At 34.1% G+C, this 22,261-nt stretch overlaps 1 protein-coding gene across 4 annotated transcripts in view; it reads left to right on the top strand.

Moving 5' to 3' along the window:
- LOC138698155 (alpha-tocopherol transfer protein-like) overlaps positions 1 to 22,261 on the top strand; it is a 171,753-nt gene that overhangs the window by 28,741 nt on the left and 120,751 nt on the right. For all 4 annotated transcript variants that reach the window (XM_069823899.1, XM_069823897.1, XM_069823898.1 and 1 more), the window contains one exon: positions 17,647 to 17,794. In XM_069823899.1, the coding sequence (XP_069680000.1) occupies positions 17,674 to 17,794 (121 nt within the window). In that variant the 5' untranslated portion in view covers positions 17,647 to 17,673. The remainder of the gene's footprint in view (positions 1 to 17,646; positions 17,795 to 22,261) is intronic.

Here is a 22,261-nt window from a genome sequence, read left to right as displayed (position 1 = left end):
TCTTCTCTCAACTCTATATTAAATATCGCTTCACATAAATCTGTCACTTTCTTCGACCCCGAAAATTATTAAGTTATTTTTTCTCAACTTGAGATCGTAGTCACTCATCTTCTTCCTTAATTTGTTATTCTCTGCTATCAACTCTTCTATCTTTTCACAGATGTTTTCTACTTTTAGTCTTAAGTTTTCTAAACCCTGGTTCTTCATTTCTTCTTCTACTTGATTCAAGCCTGCATTATTATTCCTTTCCTCTCTACTTAATTCACTTACTTTATCATTTCCTGATGTTTCTTTCTGTAACCACTGTTCCATCTTCTCTTACTGTATTCTTCGCTTCTTCCTCAGGCCAATAGCCTTTATACTGGACTATGTAAGCGAGTTGTGCACAAGCGACTGCTCTCTCCGGCTTTCTGCTGTAAACTGATTCTCTGTATATGTATATACTAGCCGTACACGTGCGCTCCGCTGCACCCGCTAGAAATAAATATAAAGTAATTACATAATTAAGATAGGACATTTGATCCAGGAATCATTCGTGTTTGATAGAAGGATAAATCGTTTAATATGTTACTTAATTTAAATTATATTTAAATAATTAAAATGCGATCACTCATTTGGTGCAATGACAATTCCTTTAATATGTTTCTTAATTGTTATTACATTCAACCATAGTTTAATGAAGATTGACATCATTTAGATTTATTGTGTACTGTATACTTTATATTACTTGCTATATGTTTTCATTGAATTATGGTAATAACTTAATTTTAACCCTTGTTTTCTACGTCTTCAGTAAACGGCGCTTGGTCCACTATGGTTCTGACCCCTTCAAATAACTTAAATACTGATACAGCATATATATGATATGTAATTATATTTCTTTCTTTCGAAAATGTAAGAATTCATGATCTCCATGTACCATTGTCATGGAATGAATAAATGTGTTTTTTCTTCCTACTCAAAATTGTTATATTTTTCACATAGGAGTTATTGCAGGAACAACAACGCTATAATCTGAGGCGGCGGTGAAAATGTATTATATTGTTATTTTAAAAGTCTTGTATATCCTTAAATATTAGTCTATCAAAATTTTGCATAGAATAAAACTTACCCGAAATCATTAAAAAAAACTATTGTTATGTAACATTTTTCACAAAAAGCAATAATAAGCGCGGTATTTCGATTTATTTAAGTCAAGCCTCTTTAAATAAAGTATTTTGAATCCCACATACCCTAAAATCTAAGTTACAACTAACTTAATTTATATTTCAATTTTCATCGAAATCCGTTCAGCCATTATCGTGTGAAAAGGTAACAAACATCCAGACAGACAGACAGACAGGGAAACAGACAGACAGACATACAAACAAAAATTTCAAAAAAGCGATTTTCGATCTCATGATGAATAATTATACTTGTTAACACCAATTATTTTTGGGAGAGCAAAAATTACCACAGAAATTTCGGTTACAGATTTATTATTAGTATATATTATATTATATTATATTATATTATATTATATTATATTATATTATATTATATTATATTATATTATATTATATTATATTATATTATATTATATTATATTATATTATATTATATTATATTATATAAAAAGTGTGATGATAAGTAAGTTTTTAATTTGTTACGGAGGCTCTTGAATCTCAGGAGGAACAATTTTACAACAGCGCAAGATAATCTGCTTGGCTCGTTACCCAATTTTTTTGCATTACATTTATTGCATATGTATTTTATGTATTTTAACACGATTCAATTGTGCATAGTTAAAATTTGGATTATAAAATAATGGAATGCTAAGCTAACATACTATTACTGCATACTAAATCAATACAATCTCGTTGTTCGTTAATTTTCTGAGATGTGTACATAAACATTATTTTAAGAAATACAGGAAACGAATATACAGGATAGCCTATCAAGTTTTCTGTGCATAAGAAGCTATTTTAATCTTACCTGTCCTCAATTCACTCAGAAGTTAGTGTTTAATAAAATCATAACATTATGTCCATCTAGAGAAATTACACTTTCCAACGGTGAAATAATAATTATACAAATGTAGGCTATGTTTAATAGCTTTCGTTTGTTGTTGTCCAAGGCCCCTTATAGACGAAGTCATTTGTTTTTATTTCATTAAAGCCCCTAGGATGTAGTTGTATTGTAATTTTAAAACTCATTTATCTCATTAAATATCAGTCCTATCAAAATTTTGCATAGAATAAAACTTATCGGAAATTATTTTTAAAGAAGCTTTTGTTATGTAACATTTTCCATGAAAATTAATAATAAGGGAGATAGTTCAATTTATTTAAATCAAGACTCCTTATAACCCCCCTTGTAAATAAAATATTTTGAATGCCATATAGCTTAAATTATAAGTTACAATGAACTTAATTTATATTCCAATTTTCATATAAATCGGTTCAGCTATTATCGCGTGAAAAGGTAACAAACATCCAGACAGACAGCAAACAAGACAGACAGACATGCAAAAATGTAAAAAGAAAAAAAAGCGATTTTCGGTTTCAGGGTGGTTAATTATATATGTTAGGACCAATTATTTTTGTAAAATCGAAAATTACCAGAAAAATTTCGGCTACAGATTTATTATTAGTATAGATTCCCATCATAGACTACAAATATATCCGTATAAAAATAGTATTAAATGAATAATATTCTCCGTTTGTTGTGTGCAAGGCCGCCTTCCAGATAAGACTGACGTTCTATATATAGAACAGTGGACGTTTTATTTTTTTAACATTATTGTGTAAGATTTTCATAGTTGGCAATCATGACACCATAATCCTCATGTGTTATAAATTACCTCCAATTTTTGTTATGTTCAGTCTGTCATAGTCATTGTTGTGAACATATTTGTGTGAGTCATGGCTGTGGAGCACAACATGTTGTTCTCGAAATCGCCATATATCACGGTATAATGCTTTTGATATTGATAGGGCATACTCGTATGATGTACTTCCTATATAATAATTCATAATTATATTCAATTTTTGATTTAGTGTTATGCCATATCATGGTAAATTTAGGTGTACTACATGTAGTACGTCAGTCATAAGAGGGGACATTTCGTGAGACTGATAGTACTCATGTTATTATAGGTGGTTTTCACTAAATGAAGCCTTCAAATTGTTCGTGACGACAAAGTTGCTATACCTAAGTGAAATAACATTTCCATCGCCATTTTATCACCAAAAATGCGTGTGGTAACGTAACTATGAGGATTTTGGTGTTGAAAATAACTCTACAATTGACAATAGGCCTATGCCTGGTAGTCAGTTGCGAGCTGAGACGGAAGTAACCCTCAACACACAAGGAGAGGGAATGGATGATTATGATGACGAAAGTCATAATGGTGATGATGAACATAGTAAAGGCGATGATGAGAATGGCAGTAGAAATACTAGTGATTCAGCAACCGATATACAGATGAAGAGAAAGAATAATAAATTTAAATAGGAAAGAAGTTGACATACAGCAGGGAAATACTATATTTTTCCCACTAAACTCGGGCCGCAACAAACTTTTCTCCGTCACAATTGTTAATCGATGATGATATTATTCATATGCTGGTTAAATTTACTAACCAATATGCAGCGGAGAAGAATTTCATCGGTGATGTTACCAATAGTGAAATGAAAATATTTATGTCAATACTGCTACCTAGTGGATAAGTAGATCTACCTAGGTACAAAATGTATTGGGAAAACAGCTTGGATAGGCCTACTCATAACCCACTAGTTGCGATAGATTCAAATTTTATAATAGCTAGTTTCCACGTATGCAATAATGATGAAATTGATGCAGCTGATAAATTTACTAAGGTACGGCTTTTATTTGATCATCTGAACAAACGCTTTCAGGAATATGCTCCCCATGAGGAAAATCATTCTGTAGTGAAGCAATGGTACCTTATTTCGGGAAACATGGATGCAAACAATTCATCTGGGGAAAGCCTATGAAATAGTATGGATATAAAATATGGACAGGGGCTACTAAATATTGACATATATCGTGGTTAAATCCATACCAAGGAGCTGCAAGTAGTGTCTCAGGAGAGAACAAGAATCTGGGTTTGGATGCTAGTGTGATTCTTCAATATTCGGATATAGTGACAAACTTGGGTTCATTATTCTATCACTTATTCTTGATAACCTTTTCACTTCTGTACCACCACTTTCAGAGTTACGTAGAAGGGGCATATAGGGTAGGGAAGCAATTAGAGAAATGCGTAAATCAAAGTGTTCTTTGCAGGAATCAAAGAAAATGAAGGAAGCAGCACTGTAACATATAAGTATAAAGTAGAAAAGACTGAGAACATTGTTGTCGCAAAATAGAATGATAACAACATTGTAATTATTGCTTCCAATTCAATTTCCGTGAACCCAGTGCACACAGTTTCAAGACATTCTATAAATTTGAAGAAGAAAATATCAGTAAAATAGCCCAATATCATATATCAGTACAACAAAAATATGGGTGGACTAATACATCAGTCTGTACAAAACATCTATTGGAGGCAAGAAATGGTACTTTAGTCTGCATTGGCGTAGCAGAACAAAATGCATAGGCAGCTATACAAGATAAACACCAACGAAAAACTAGATCATCTTGCATTTCGCAAACGTCTTGTCTTATCTGTTTTCGAATCCACAGCTCGACATGTACAGTCAAGCGGTAGACCAGCGGTCGTCAACTCACTGCAATCTCGGGCTACCGTCTCTTACCCGCAGGTCTCTTCACCAGCGTGCATTCGTGGCTGCTACCTATTCCTGCTGCACTTACCCTTTACCCATTTCAGCGAGTGCTGACGACCACTGCGGTAGACCCTCTCATCTAAGACTGAGCAAAAAGATTCAAGATTTGATGGAAGTAATCATTTTGTGGTATCTCAAGAAAAACAAACTCGATGCAGACAGTGTCACACAAAGACAACAATAATATGTATGAAGTGTGATGTTGGTGTACATGTAAAATATTTTATCACGTATCACACACCATAAACATTCTTGAAAATTACAATAATCTCATTGTGTGTTTGTAATATTATAATTTTGTGTTAATTTGATGTATTGTTAAGCTAAACAATTTATATATGTTAGTGCTAAAACGACTTATGTCATATAATGTTTTTGTTTGGGGATATGACTGACGTCCTATAAATAAGACACTGAAAATCTCGGATACTACCAACATAAAAAAATTAAAAACAGTTTTGCTACGTTATATCAATTACAATTAAATAATTAATACAAAAAATCGTATCTTTAACAAAAATAGTTCAGTCTTATCTGGGTTAAATAGACGGAGTCATTGTTATCATTTCATTATAGTCTATTAGTCTGAAGCGGCGCTGATGAAACGTATTGTTATATTAAAACTCGTGTATCTCGTTAAATAGCAGTCCTATCAAACTTTTCATAGAATAAAACTTATCGGAAATCATTTTTAAAGAAATTTTTGTCATGTAATATTTTGTATGAAAATCGATAATAAACGAGATATTTCGATTTATTTAATTCAGCCCCCTTATAATCCTTCTTTAAATGAAGCATTTTGAAAACCATATAGCCTAAAATTTAAGTTAGAATGAACTTAATTTATATGCCAATTTTCATAGAAATCGGTTCAGCCGTTATCGCGTGAAAAGGTAAACATCCAGACAGACATATAAACAAAAATTTCAGAAATGCGATTTTCGGTCTCTGGAGAGTTAGTTATACATGTTAACACCAATTATTTTTGGAAAAGGGAAAATTATCAGAAAAATTTTCGTTACAGATTTATTATTAGTATAGATAATAATAATAATAATAATAATAATAATAATAATAATAATAATAATAATAATAATAATAATAATAATAATAATAACAGTAGTTTCATTTTACCTGGCAGAGGTAAGGCCTTAAGGCCTTCTCTTACACTTAACCAGATCTATTATTAATACAAGTGCATAAGTAATAATAATAATAATAATAATAATAATAATAATAATAATAATAATAATAATAATGTGAAATACTGTTATTGAAACTTATCTAAGTTACCAGTTAATCTGAATACATTATAATGTGAAGATAAGTACTGGGTGGCACACAAAAAAGAGGCCCATCTCTCGTTTGAATGAATGTGATATATGGCAACTGGAAATACCATTATCGTATCGTTGTATAAACAGCTGCAACAGTGGTCAATTTTATACAATGATCGATAGTTGGTAGTCTTCTGTCAGCAGTTTATTTCATTACATTACTCGAATCACACCTTTCTGTTTATTCGTTACTCCGCCCCCTGATCACTTTTGCATGTCCAATTTGGAGTGGTGCAGCGCCAAACAAAATTCGAAGAATACAATCTTTTCAAAACAAAGTGCTGTTATGCACCATGGTACGTCCAAAACTCACACGTACATATAGAACTGGAATTATATACTATACAAGAATTCATCCGAAGGCAGGCAAAAACGTTCTTCCCACACTTCAACAATGTTTCATGAGCAGCTTTCTTCTCTCCCGGAAAAAGAATCGCTCAATCCACAAGAATGAAGAGCCGTCTTCCACAAGACATTCTACTGGACCCTTCAGATTCTTCACTTCATCTGATGAAGAACACATAATTTTATAAATTTATCAAATATAATTATTTCAACCATTCTTTTTTTTTTTTTTGTCATAGAGGCGCTTTAAATTGACTGACCTCCTTCTTGTTATTTACTTATTGTTAAATAGTTATTTCTTTTTGTTTTTCTCACATATCTACGAGTACATAGCGCTACAGCGCCAAACGATAAATAAAATTTAATAAACAAAGTTTCTGTTCGCATTCTGCAAGATGACTTACTCGATAGAAGAAAGAGTGCAAATTGTGAAAGCATAATATGTGAGAACGGGTTTGTTTAGGGAAACTCGCGAAATGTTCAGGGACAAGTTTCCGAATAGAAGCTAACCAGCAATGAGAGCTATAGAGGCTTTGGTTATTAAGCAGCGCGCTATGGGATCTGTGCATAATGTCAAAAAAGAGACCCTTCAGGTCGCACGCCAGAAGTTTTTGACGACATTCGCTGGAGGATATTTCAGAATTCGAAGAAGTCAACACTGGGCGACTGAGAACCCTAACACTGTGCACAAGCAGCCACTATATGAATAAAATATCGGTATATAATAATAATAATAATAATAATAATAATAATAATAATAATAATAATAATAATAATAATTCAATCTTCCTCAACTGACCTGGGCTAATTTTTCGTGCGCCACCGCTGGAACGTGGTAAACTAGTGTTAATGAGTGATTAGGATGTAAGAGGAAATTAACTTTATCTCTTTGTTTACATTCTTTCGATCTAAATCAGACGTGCTGACGGTGGGCATTTCGCCCATTGTGCGTGCGCTGGAATCCTATTGCATATGTCAACATACAGTGTCGTGCCCTCAAATCTAGCGTAACCAAGCAGTAACGCCGTTGGAGATTTTTTAAATTAATAGGTATACTGATGCAGTATTACTGTAATTTATTTGCTCATTTATTTATTTATTCATTTGTTCATTCATCTATAAATGCATTGACTTATTTATTACTCAGTTACTTATTTCATATTTCATATTTATTATCAGAATACGGCTTTCAGGTAGTGGTTTCCTTCACATTTCTGCATACGGTCCACCACTACCCTTGATACATTCTATCACATATCCTAATATATTTCTCCTATCATCTACATCTCCCCATATCTTCCCATTACATAAAGTTAAACCTTATTTCTGTCTACTTCTTCCTCCATACTATCAGATGTACAATTATTATCAACTCTTTCACATATTTTTATCTTCCCTCAATCCCATTCCCGGATACTATGCAATACTGTCTACCTTACTCTTATATCCAAACATTCTCGGTTACATTCTACTCATCCATCTCTACTAACATCGTCATCTTACATTACTATTCTCCCTAATTTTCTGTTTATTTTAAAAACCTTTTTATCTCGACTAGTATTCACTAAATTTTTCTACTTTCTCATCTACATTACCGAATCGTAATATTTGTCTCATTTATTGTTCCAGTGTTCTCCTGCTTGTAATACTTACTTGCTATTACTTGTTCAATTCACTTATCACTTTTTACATGCAACCCTAAGTATATTATTTATTACTATTACTAACTGTTATTAGCCTCACTACCTTTAATGCTTTTCTTCTCACTGATTTATTCTATCCCTCTTCTCAATAATACTTCACTACTTACTCCTCTATCATATTCACAGTTCCATTTCAGTTATACTAAGTGATCTAATCCTAACGTTTTTGACCGCATCTAATACCACAGACTGTCAGATTTCTCCTTTAGTTCACTTATTACACTTCACACGTCTTTGTTTACACTGTTTCTTTAACTATCACAAAACTGACTGAACTTTTATACAAGTTTCCTCTAGTTTTTCGCACAACTTCAGTACCCTATCAATATCTCCCACGTTTGCTGGACTTGGATCATCTGCGATCTCGTTCTCTGTTATATTCTCGACTTATTTCTTCTCTTCGTCGCACTCCCTTTCGTAACTTGCACTCGCAAAGACTCCTTTCCTTATACTCTCCATATTCACCTTAGATGATTCTCCTATTATCCCAACCCTGGATTCCTCTCCTTCTCTTCCCTTCTTCTTTCCTCTATTATCCCCTCATTTGAATTCATAGCCATCAATAGCTTCCCCTTCTTCACTAGACTCATTCATCATTACACAGATTAAACCTTTTCTTTCTCTTATCATTCGCATACTTCTTTGCCGCTGTATCCTTTATGCCACTCTTCTTTGAAGTGCGCTTCTCATTGACTGCTAGCTTGGTAAAATTTTGCTTGGTGATCAGTTTTTTGCTCCCTGGTTCGATGTCTAGTTTCTGCGTGTGTCGCCTTCTTGCTCCGACTCCTGATTCATCATTCTTCTTTCCATGCTTCCCGTCACGTTCGGATTGCAACAGCTGTTTCGTCCCTTTACTCGGTATTAAACCAAACCATTGCTTTTCCAACATTTCTTGACTTCCCATACTGTGTATTATGACATTTTTATTCTCTTTAGTTTGTACCTTATACATCCCCTGGTCCACTGCATATTCTACATTAACTCCCATGTTGTCCTTTGAAGTCGGTTGCTCTGTTCGCTTGATTTCATTCTCCTCTTCTGCTTTCGATTCCCGCTGCGCATGTTTGTCAGTCTGCCTCTGATGTTTCTCTACCACGTTATTTAATATAAATTCCGGATGATTTACGTTCTCCTCACAAAACTCCAGGTCATAGTACCTCCCGTTGACTTTCAGTTTGTCTTCATAAATCTTAGCAAAATGTCCCTTATTTCTAGCTACTTTCATGAACGGTATCAGTGATTTGCGTCTGCTTCTTGTTTCATAGTTTACGTCTTTTTCCACCCTTATTTTCGTCTTCATTAGATTTTCTTAAATTCCTTAAGATTATTTCTCTTGTTCACATGCTTGCGAATGTTATTAAAATAGATCTGAATCTTCCTTTCCCAAAAGTACGTCTGTTCAATATGGCCTACTCTCACATCGATACCACAAATCTTCTCGCACACGTTACATACAGTCTCATAATATATGTATCCATTTCGTATTCATGGCCCTTTTCTTCTACCCCGAAGAATATTAAATTCTTCTTTCTTTGCTTATCTTCATAATATTTGATCTTCTCTTTCATTTGCTCATTATCCCATATCAGATATTCAATCTTCGCACTGATGTCTTCCATTTTACACTTCTAGCTTTCTGATGTTATATCCACTTGTTTCTTCGAGTTTTCTGTACTATTCTGCATTAGTAACCTTCCATTCTTAACTTCATTTTTCCCCTTCCTTATCACTTCTCGTTGTAACAATTTATCCATTTTATACTGTAACTTCTGCTTTACCACACCGTCATAGGTCAATGCCTCTCTACGCTGTTCGGTCCCCGCTTCTTCAGCACACGTCCATACTCGGCCAAAACTCGCTGATGACTGTGTTACTTATTTAGTTACCGGACTTATTTCTTTCGTTCATTCATACATTCATTCATTCTTTCTGTCTTTATTTATTTATTTATTTATTTATTTATTTATTTATTCTTTCTTTACTTATTTCATTTTTCTTTATTCATTTATTCCTTCTTATATCTATCTATCTATCTATCTATCTATCTATCTATCTATCTATCTATCTATCTATCTATCTATCTATCTATCTGTCTGTCTGTCTGTCTGTCTGTCTGTCTGTCTGTCTGTCTGTCTGTCTGTCTGTCTGTCTGTCCGTCCGTCCGTCCGTCCGTCCGTCCGTCCGTCCGTCCGTCCGTCCGTCCGTCCATCCATCCATCCATCCATCCATCCATCCGTCCGTCCGTCCGTCCGTCCGTCCGTCCGTCCGTCCGTCCGTCCGTCCGTCCGTCCGTCCGTCTGTCTGTCTGTCTGTCTGTCTGTCTGTCTGTCTGTCCGTCCGTCCGTCCGTCCGTCCGTCCGTCCGTCCGTCCGTCCGTCCATCCATCCATCCATCCATCCATCCATCCATCCATCCATCCATCCATCCATCCATCTATCTATCTATCTATCTATCTATCTATCTATCTATCTATCTATCTATCTATCTATCTACCTATCAATCCATCCATCCATCTATCTATCTATCTATCTATCTATCTATCTATCTATCTATCTATCTATCTATCTATCTATCTATCTATCTATCTATCTATCTATCTATCCATCTATCCATCTATCCATCTATCTATCGATCCATCGATCCATCCGTCCATCCGTCCATCCGTCCATCCGTCCATCCGTCCATCCGTCCATCCGTCCATCCGTCCATCCGTCTATCCGTCTATCCGTCTATCTATCTATCTATCTATCTATCTATCTATCTATCTATCTATCTATCTATCTATCTATCTATCTATCTATCTATCTATCTATCTATCTATCTATCTATCTATCTATCTATCTATCTATCTATCTATCTATCTATCTATCTATCTATCTATCTATCTATCTATCTATCTATCTATCTATCTATCTATCTATCTATCTATCTATCTATCTATCTATCTATCTATCTATCTATCTATCTATCTATCTATCTATCTATCTATCTATCTATCTATCTATCTATCTATCTATCTATCTATCTATCTATCTATCTATCTATCTATCTATCTATCTATCTATCTATCTATCTATCTATCTATCTATCTATCTTATCTGGTAGAGATGAGCTGAAAGGCTTTCTTTGTGTAGTTAATGCAACTGTATTGTAAAAAGAAGTCACTAATTTGAAAATACAAATTGAAATTATGTAATTAAATATTATTTTCAAAAACATAAAAGAAAATTCACAGAGAAAAACAGTTTGTTTTTTAGATAATGTAAATATATTATAAATATAACTCTCTAATATTTTAAAAGACATAGGCTAATATTGAATAATGTGATCAAATATTCTTGTCAATCCCACAAGGACAATGGTTCTTAATCTTTTTTGAAATCACGGACCCCTTCGAAAATCTGGTGAAAGCTATGGATCCCTCCCTAGAAAAATGTCTAAAGAAATTAGATACAATTTTAGATACGCTTCTGCTTTTTACGTTGAAACAATATAGTGAGTATACATGTTAATTTTATATGTGAATTTCACGGACACTCTAAAGCCCATACAGGGATCTCCACGGTTAAGAACCCCTAAATTAGGAGATTAGCGACTGTGTGGCAGCCACTGAACTCCTCGCCTGCCCAGTCCTAAATGCCCACCTCGCCCAGGGCACGCCAGATGGGTGCAATGCGTTTGCGCCAGATTTATTGTTTATTTGCAATTGAAAAGTACGGTCATATTTAAGGGTAATGGGTTTGTGCCAACGACAGTTTTGGGTAAGTATTTTCATTTTTCTTAAGTTGGTAGAACACGAAATCTACTAGTGCACGATACCCAGGTGGCGTGTTTTGTTTCAGTAGTACCATTGAGTGGGAGGACATAAACATTATGAGGGAGACTAGTGACTAGTGAAGGTTGTCATGGAGGTAGTCCAAAGTTGCAGCAATAGAGGACAGAACTTACTTGTAAGAGATGGTTTTAAGTTTCACAAGGCGTACATATATGTAGATGGACGTATACGTTGGCGTTGTACAGTGAAGAATTGTCCTGCCAAAATAATAATCTTAAACAGTGAAACGAAAATTTTAGGTGGCCATAAGCACCAAAGTAATGAAAGAGATCTCGTACGGCAAAAAATACGTGCGTCGTGTAAAAGAAAAGCAACTAGTGACTTAAGTGAAAATCTAGGCACCATAATATCTACAACATTCAATGAGAATCCAGAGCCTTGTGCTAGTGTATTGCATTTCACTGACGTTAAACTATTACGAGAAGCAATCTACAGAGAACCACGTCACCATATAACGAAACTACCAACAACCTTACTTGAGTTCACGAAGTTGTAACTGAATTGCAACCAATGTTCTCCACTAACCAAGATTTTGTATCGTATCGTAACATCTTAAATATTTTTTTAACCAATCTATGAACAAGAAAGTTCCATATTACGTTTGAGTTACTGGCGCAAACGCAATACGGATATACAGCAACCCATTTGGCGCAATTACAATTGGCGCAATCTTGGTGACCAAAGTCCCTACAGTCTCGGCTGCGCGGAACGAGGAGGGCAAATTGAACGTTGCGCTTGGCGCCATGATGTTGGAGAGCAGACGCATAATAGCAGTACGTAAATCACACAATTTAATAATAATAATAATAATAATAATGATTTATTTTAGCTGGCAGAGTTAAGGCCGTAAGGCCTTCTCTTCCACACAACCAGCACAACGCTGTGATGATCTAAAATTGACAGATTATGTCCATTTTCGACGTTTAATGTAAAATTAGGACGAAATAAATATATTCAAAGCTTCATTGACATGGGTCAGAGCAATAAAGGAAAGAAAATACGTACGCAGCAATTGATAGGAAACATGCTCATACATCCATAAATAGGCCTACACAATACACATTATAGAATGTATAATTTTACGTTAATCAGCATATTTTTAGGTTTCAGAGAATCGAAAATTATATTAACATACATTACTCTTAGATCACAAGACGTAAATACATGCACCTTGATTACACAAGTTCTTATTATAATCAAAATTCTTAAGTGAAAAAAAATATGTGATAATCAGGATAGACCTGTTGTTAAGTTTTAGAGAATCGAAAATTATATTACCGGTACTTTTAGACCACAGGACGTAAGTAATCACGCAAAATATAATGCGCAAATGTAGCAAAATTACATTGCATTTATAAGTCATTCCCCAATATTAATAAAGGGAATGCTATCAATTGTAAATAGTAGCCTACCGGTACCTAATACATTGCAAATAATAGGTAACATGAAGACGTAAAAACTAAATATAATCACATTATGCAAAATAAAAAAACATAGCCTACTTTTTATGAGTGGATATATATATATATATGTCATTGCTTGCGGAGTGATAGTACGTAATTTTATGCACATATGTAATATCAATAAGATAACATTCCTTGCTTTTTTAATAATATATATATAAGGCAAAATATAAAAGTGTTATTTGTATGTGAACTATATTTGCTGTTAAACGACAAAAGATGGTTGAACAGATAATATAAACTTTTCTCTCTCTCCCCCCTCCTAGAATCCCATTAGTGATATTTAGTTCCCACAGGAAATTATGTATTCATTTCCTTACATCTGAAACATAGCATGATCTCCAACAAGATCAAACCCACGGCTGGCTAATTTATTAGTCTAGTTAGGCCTATACATATTGATCATGAACCCTGAATCATAAGTTCACAAAGTAGGCTTAGCTATTATAGCCATTTATTTATTTATGTATTTATTTATTTATTTATTTATTTATTTATTTATTTATTTATTTATCCACATATAGATTTTGAATCGATTTTTATTATCTTGCAGATAAATTAATTTACATAATAAAAACAAAAAGTTATCTTTGTTTAATATCTAATGTGTAAGTCTAAATAATTCACTCGGTGGGATTTCTGTACAGTCTGATGTACTAACAATTAAGTATTCTTTATTGTCGTAAACTACTGATTGATTTTTAATGATACTGATAGTGTAACAACAGAGATAATATATCGTACCTTTTGCAAATGGCTTGGAAAATTAAACAGGGACGGTACAGCATCATCTTTCAAAATTCTATTGTCATTACTTTTCCAAAACTCTGTGTCTTTAAAATGAGCTGAACACAATATTTTTACGTAAGGTGAAGGCACAAATTTATCTCTTTTAATAGCAACAAGCCACTTAGCAAGTAGCCTAGCTCGGGCTTCGTCAAAGGGAACCTGTAAAGATAGATTGTTGCCTAATTGTAAACTTTTTCAACTACGGTATCCAAAATATACATATGTTACAGTTTCAATGTAGCCTCCAGAATTCAACTTTATTATTTTAAAGCTTGTGTACTTGTGAAAAGAAATTCCTGACCTCTAAGCCATGTGTTATTGCAGTTGTATGCCGCGCAGGAAACTATCATTTTACACTATTTACAAAGCACATCACTTCATATCAACTAAATAATATTTACAAGACATAAAATTTCATAATGTTATCACCACAATTTACATTATTTTCACAGTGTTCACAAAAAACACCCGAGACAAAACACAGCACAAGCAGGCCACTACCGTGTTTACCACTGTGTCTACCAGTATCATGGCGGCGTAAACATGCGCAGACAGGTTTCAATTTTGGACAGGACATCAGCGCTCCGTGTGAGTCTAGTATACTATATAGCGTTTTTGTGGTGACCCGCGCCAGATTCCTGCCCACCATGAGCACGTCTGACCTAAATAGTTCAATAATGCTTTGACGGAATTTAGATATGCAATTAAAACCTATTTACTTATTTGAGCGTTTCACGAGAAACCATTTTACAAATAATGACATATTTTTCAACATAAAAATAATCGGCTTCCTTAACTTTTATTATAGAATAATTCCTTTTACAAAGTTATGTTTTCTTTTTAGTTTGTCATCAACTACTCTGCTATTTAGCTTCGATAGGATTGGTAATAAGGAGATGGTATTTGGTAAAAAGAGGCCGAAGGTTAGCCATAGATTACCTGACATTTGCCTTACGGTTGGGGAGAACCTCAGAAAAAACCCAATCAGGTAATCAGCTCAAGCGGAAATCGAAACCGCTCCCGAGCGCAACTCTGGATCGCCAGGCAAGCGCCTTAATCGACTAAGCTGCGCCGGTGGCTACAAAATCATGTTAGTTTGTTGATAGATGACTGGGGAGAGTCTAAATACACAAAATCATCTCGTCAAACTTTGAACACTACCATATTTAGACAATGTTAACTGGTCCATTAATTGGCAGTGTAAGGCTTACATATTTATTTTATTTTCGAAGGGAGCTCTAAGTTTTACTTATAGCCTATATCTGTACATATCAGCCAGAACCTGCATCAGAGGTACGGTAGCCCTACAACATAACTTAACTAATATTTGAAAGTTTAATAATAATGGTCAATTTTTTACTTGCTATGTTTACAATTTCTTAACTTTAAATTTCTCCATCTTGAAAGTCCGCAACAACAAAAATGCATATATATATATATATATATATATATATATATATATATATATATATATATATATATATATTGCGTTTCTATAGCACGTAATTTTCTATTGATAAGTGTAATGAAGATTTTTGTCTTCTATAACTTCAGTAACCGAAAAATAGTAATATTTTTAGTTGTGAAGATTTTCGGAAGTAACAAGCAAACATTCTGATGGGGGCAGATAAAATAGTTACATTTTTTCCTTCCACCATGTTAATAATGTCAAAAGAAGTGCTTATACAAATTTTTGCCACTCGACCGCAATTACGAGGGCTTTAAAAAATTAAGTTCGTCAGGGGCTGTTAACAGAAAGAAAACACAATTACACTGGAAAAATTTATTGGAACATATACAGCAATTGTTCAGCTATTTTTCAACAAATTCCCCACCGGAGTTGAGACATTTGTCGTATCATGGGATCGACAGAGAGGTGCAGTCGGCTGTCAAACGCTAGTTCCGATCTTAGGGGCCATATTCATAGACATTCTTAGCGTGGGCTTCCGGTGAATGATCAACGAACTAACGTTTTTCGTATTCATAAACCAGTGTTAGCGATATGATATAATATGAATCCTGTACAAGTAATCAGTCGATAGCCGGGGCTAGTTTAGCACGCTCGTAGCGCGGGCTAGCGAAATGTCTATGCATAGCACCCTAGGCGACTAACTTTTACGACACAAGGATAGAAAAATTGATCCCATGGTAAGACAAATATCACAATTCCAAGGGGGGATAGGTTGATAAGTAGCGCAAAAATGTCTGTATCTGTTTCAATAAATCTTTCAATGCAATTGTGCTTTTTATCTGTAAACGGCCCCAGGGAGAATCACTTTCTGGACCCCTTCGCAATTGCGGTCGAGTGGCCAAAATTTGTATAATCACTTATTTCGACATTATTAACATGATGGAAGAAAAAAATTAACTTTTGTATCTGCCCCCCCCCCCCCCATCAGAATGTTTGCTTGTAAGAGTCCGATGTGGACATATGTCGTCATTTAAAATCAGTGCTAGCAACTGCGCCAAGAAAAGTTCCGGTTGGTTTTTAGCATTAGTCAACAGTCCTTAATTATTTTTTCACTAATAACTTAGTTCATAAATAAATAAACAAATGAATGTATAAACAATAAGGTAGTCTAAATATAAATAAAGAATTATTATTAATGCAATAATTAAAGAAATAAGTAGTTATTTAAATATGTATATAAGTAGCTAAATAAATAAATAAAAAATAAGTAAATGAATGAATGAATGAATGAATGAATGAATGAATGAATGAATGAATGAATGAATGAAAGGACGGACGTACGGACGAACGAATTAAAGAATTAATTAATAAGTAATAAGTAAGTAAATAAAAGAAATTGCTTCCTGGCAAACGGTATTTTACGTTAGATTAGGATTGGTTAAAACTTAAAGCTGTGTTAATGATATTGGTTATTCTATTGGCAATTTATTTTAGTAAGTGACATCCAAATTCTTCATTACTTTTCGGTGTAAAGTTTGTATTTGTTTACATATATATATAATCAACTTTTATGATTTTTTATTTATATTGTATGTAGTACAACTACAGCACAAAAAATATGTTAGTGGCAAAATAAGGACTTTGATCACTAAATTCTTATATTTTTGTGCATGGTCGCGATAACATTGTCATTCCGGTGAAAGGCACTCCGTGTACACTTATTAAGTTTTCAAGATGGCATTGGTAGTTTCATATGAAGTGTATTGTGCCAGGTGCGCTCGTGAACCTCTGGCTCGGAACCTACCAAGTTTAATTGGTTTTAAATTTCATAAAAATTACATCCTACGTCTAACAAAATTAAAATTGTACACTATTCTTTAGCGTGCTTCAATGCTAAGAAAATATTTAGTAATGCCAAGAAAAGCAGAAAATGTGTCTTCTCATACGCGTTTTAAATGTATTTGCTTCAGCTTGCAATACCACGGGTGAAGATAACGATGAGTGAAACACATATGAAAACAGAAGATGAATTGGCAAGAAATCCAGATCTAAAGAAAGAAGATCTGGTAGAGCTCAGACAGTGGTTGAGAATTCAAGGGCATCTTTCGTCAATTTCAGGTACTTGCTATTGTTATATAAATCCAAATTGAATCTACATGGAACAAGTTATAATTCTAGGTAAATCTATATTTTGTCATTCTATATAGGCCTACATGATTCTTCTATTTCCTTCTGTACGTTTCTATGTCTGTAATAATGTTTTATACTCCCAATTGCTGACGGATGTGTCATTTCTAACACAATCTCCTCTCCTCTCCTCTCCTCTCCTCTCCTCTCCTCTCCTCTCCTCTCCTCTCCTCTCCTCTCCTCTCCTCTCCTCTCCTCTCCTCTCCTCTCCTCTCCTCTCCTCTCCATTTTTCAAAAATCGCATTTGAGCAGCTTCAATTCCTTCTTCATTTTTATTTAGGACCCAAGATTCATTTACATAATATAATAGTACTGTACATGCTACGTTTTAAAATTTGAACAATACTTCTTTCCTCATTTTTTTGCCAAAGTTTCTTTTCAGGATTTCATTAACACAGTTATACCTTTGGATGGGATCTTCTATTTCTTGTTTCCTTACATTGACTATCAGGCATGAAATTTTGACCAGGGGAAGCTAACTCAAGTTGTCTTTCATGTATGAGGAAACGTATTGCAAAATGTAGTCTTAAAATAAATAATAGTCGATGTCAAGTCAGCAGTCCGAAGATTGGTTGGAACCTCATAAATAACAGCAATAATACATGACCACGAATGGTAGTAAAATATGATTTGATTTATAAATATCTCTATCAAATAAACACAGACCGTGAAATGGGGTAACTTTGCACCATGTTCTAGTTAAAAATTTGTTTTCAGTCTGTATGTAGTCTTTAAATGTCTAATTTTGAGATGGGCATTTATTTTATACGTTCTCGGGATATCCGGGAATGTATTTAGCCAGTCATATCTCCGGAAATAAATGTCTTTTGAAATTTATAATCTGCCAAAAACTGGTACAGAGTTACCCATAGTTGGGGGTCACTTTGCACCACCAGAGTTTTAAGAGGGGCGGTGCTAAGTTTGCCACTGCTGGTGTTACATTGCACCATACACGTGTTAAACAATGAAATATACTGTATCAGAAACAGAAAAAAAGGAAACACAGATTCAAAAACTGCTATAAATAGTAACACGCACAAAACTATTTTGAAAAAACTACACAGAATTTCAATATAAGTGGTCACATTCTTCTTCTAAAATATTGTTTTAAAAATATTCTCAGTTCTTTCGAACCACACCTGTAGAGTAACGGTCAGCGCGTCTTGTCGCGAAACCAGGTGGGACGGGTTTGATTCCCTGTCGGGACAAGTTACCTGGTTGAGGTTTTTCCGGGGTTTTCCCTCAACCCAATATGAGCAAGTGCTGGGAAACTTTCGGTGCTGGACCCCGGACTCATTTCACCGGCATTATCACCTTCATCTCATTCAGACGCCAAATAACCTGTGATGTTGATAAATCGTCCTAAAATAACCTACTAAAATAAAATAAATAAAAATCTTTCGAATTACAAGTCGAGGCAACAGCACGTGAATAACTGTAAAAAAATGTTACGTATTATTTTGTGTCAAGTTCTGGAATGGAATATAAGCAAGCCCTTTCTTAACACTTTCTTGGGTGATTTAGTCTCCCAATTACATCCTCCCATTCTTATTCCATAATACTCTCCCTTTCAGGTCATTTGCACTTGTATCCATCTCAGCATTTTCCTTTGGCATATTTGGAGATTGTTACCAAGTTTGGCAGTGAGAGACCATGTATAACTTTAATATGTAATAAAAATAAAACCAAATTCAAGTAATTTAGCTGTAATACAAAGTGTGAATTATAATAAGCGTTTTTAAACTTCATGGAAGGTCCTCAACTTAAAATTATGCAATCAAAATTCAAAAAAATCTTCGTTTGTGTTATTATGCAAAGTAACCCCAATTTAGCCTCAAATTCACTTTGACCTTGATTAGACAATTATTCTGTAACACCATTTGCCAACAAAACAGCTGCACAAACGAAACTAAAAAGTCTAAATGTATGAATAAGGAACAGTTACACGTATAACTTATCTTGAGATTGTGCACACCATCTTTGATGAAATGTAATTAATTTGATCTATATTTCAATAAAATTATGCACACGTTCTCTTGTTAAGGTATAGAAATATCATAAACTAATTCTATGACCACTAAAAGTGGAAAAATACTGTACACATATACCATCTATTGGTGGAAGTGTTGAACAGAAAAATTTGGTTCACGTAAACACCCCTAGATCTATATAAAACGTTTTTCATAGATGGTGCAAAGTTACCCCATTTTACGGTAAAGCTATAATTTAACATTAGCTCACGCTCTGTCATATTTAGAGAAATCACAACATTAACGGTCAATACATTCAGTGTTAGTATAATTACGTCAATCAACGTTAAAATCTTTATCAGAAGATTATTTTTTACCACATCAATTATTGTCAAGAACTGTTATTTCACTCATTATTTATTATATGAGTCGCAGTGCACACTAACACTTCAACTGAACACACCTCACGAAAGGGATAACTCGGCAACTAAATTCTTTCCAATGCCAAAGCTAGCTTCTTGAGAGCCTTGCGACGAGGGTAGTTTAGTTAGAAAGGGATGGAAAATCTGCGGGGAGGGTTACACAGAAGAATGAGTGAAAGAAACGAGTCTGTTTGTAGCGCAGTGGAGGGGATTGGAAGTTGGTGTGTGCAGGCTTCATATTTACTGCAGCAACACTAATCATCCTGAGCTGACGCATCACAACATTTAACTCGTAAATATAATTGCATTAAAATTAATAAATAATTTTGTTCATAAACTGCAGGTTTATTATGGAGTTATTAAGTGGGGAATCTGAGCTTTTTAGCTTACATTGACGCTACGCCACTGCTATCAGGCATCCAGGTACTTAAAGGATCTTACCGGTACTTATTCTATAATTTTATCATATATTATTATTTTTACTCTTCTTACATATTTTCCTTAAAATGCTACAACTTTTGTTTTCTCAATGGATATGTGCATATCGTATGTAGTAGCAATATTTTCTGATATTTTAGAGAATTTTGAAGTCCATCCTCATTATCAGAATTCAGAACCTGATCATCCGCATTTAACAGGGTTCCTAGTTGTCTGTTATGGCCAATTCTCAAACCTCTTGAGTTTTCTACTTTCCATAGTTTCACTATGTGGTCCTTATATGCATATATGAAATGAAGTGGGAATAAGCTGTACCCTTATCTTAAATCTGAATTTGTTTGTGAAGTGTCTGTATATAGGCATCCTTATACAATGTCTTATAGCATTAATTAAGAATTCGTCTACTTGTATAGCTTCTAAAATTTTAATTAACTTATTTCTATCCACTTTATCGTAAGCCATCCCATAATCTATAAAGAGCATAATATGTGTTGGTAGATTAAATTCGATCCTTCGTTCTACAATCTCTTTTAGGATGAAGATTGCATTACAGTAGATGTTAATCTCCCTTTACGTAACCCGCACTGTTCTTCTTTTAGAAGTGGCTCTATTTATAATGAGATAATTTAAATTCCTATTTTTTTTTTTCGAAATTTTCAGAACAGCTAAATACATAACAATTTATAAAAACCTGTTCATTGGAAGACTATACGAATTTTATATCGGAATACGTATTGTTTAGAGTTGTGAAGCGTCAAATTTTGCTAACGCTTGATTTCAGTTTACAAACACATTCAATTAATTGAAGTGTTTCTTCGACAAATAACGTTAACATATCAATCAGTTATTTTCACATTACTATTAAGATTGTGAGAGAACTTATTTCAGAATTTTAACATAGGCCTATTATGTCCCTCCCCACTAAGTTGGAAGAGACGTATAGGCCTATAGGCCTACGTTTTTATGCTGTAACCCTATATTGTATAGGTATTTACACTTGAAAGATTCATTTTACTTTCTACTGTACTTTGTGCGGTGGTTTCCAAACTATAATAGTTTACAGAATTTCTCCCTCATTCTTCCATATTTTTAAATCATAAACTTTGTTTCCAATTCTAATTAACGGAACTTAAGATCAAAATTGAAATTAGAGGCATAGATAAAAATCTTCACTTTTATTATAAACTCCAAATATTTTGCAATTAAATAGACCCTATGTTTATTTTAAGAAACTCTTTTTTATATCCTTTGAAATTTCATTGCTTGTAGCAAGATCTTGGAGGCATGCAATAGTGTCGTAGTTTAGGCGTAACATTGCAAGCCGGAAGATCGCGTGTTTGATTACCAATTAGGTCATGAGTTTTCTTCATTGATCTAATTCTATCAGGAGCATTTCCTTGGAGGTAAAGGTGGTGGCACGTAAGACTGACATCCCTACTGCCATCTAGTGCTGATTGTCTGTAAAAATGGGAGCCTTAACCTCCCGTCACCAAGACCTTGATATGGTTGACTTTACCTTTATAGCAAGATCTCTCTCAAAACGTTCACAAGCATTTATGTGCCTCAAA

The sequence above is a fragment of the Periplaneta americana genome, chromosome 4 (genome assembly GCF_040183065.1).
Source record: "Periplaneta americana isolate PAMFEO1 chromosome 4, P.americana_PAMFEO1_priV1, whole genome shotgun sequence".
NCBI classification, from domain to species: domain Eukaryota; kingdom Metazoa; phylum Arthropoda; class Insecta; order Blattodea; family Blattidae; genus Periplaneta; species Periplaneta americana.
This window is presented reverse-complemented; position numbering and strand designations above follow the sequence as displayed.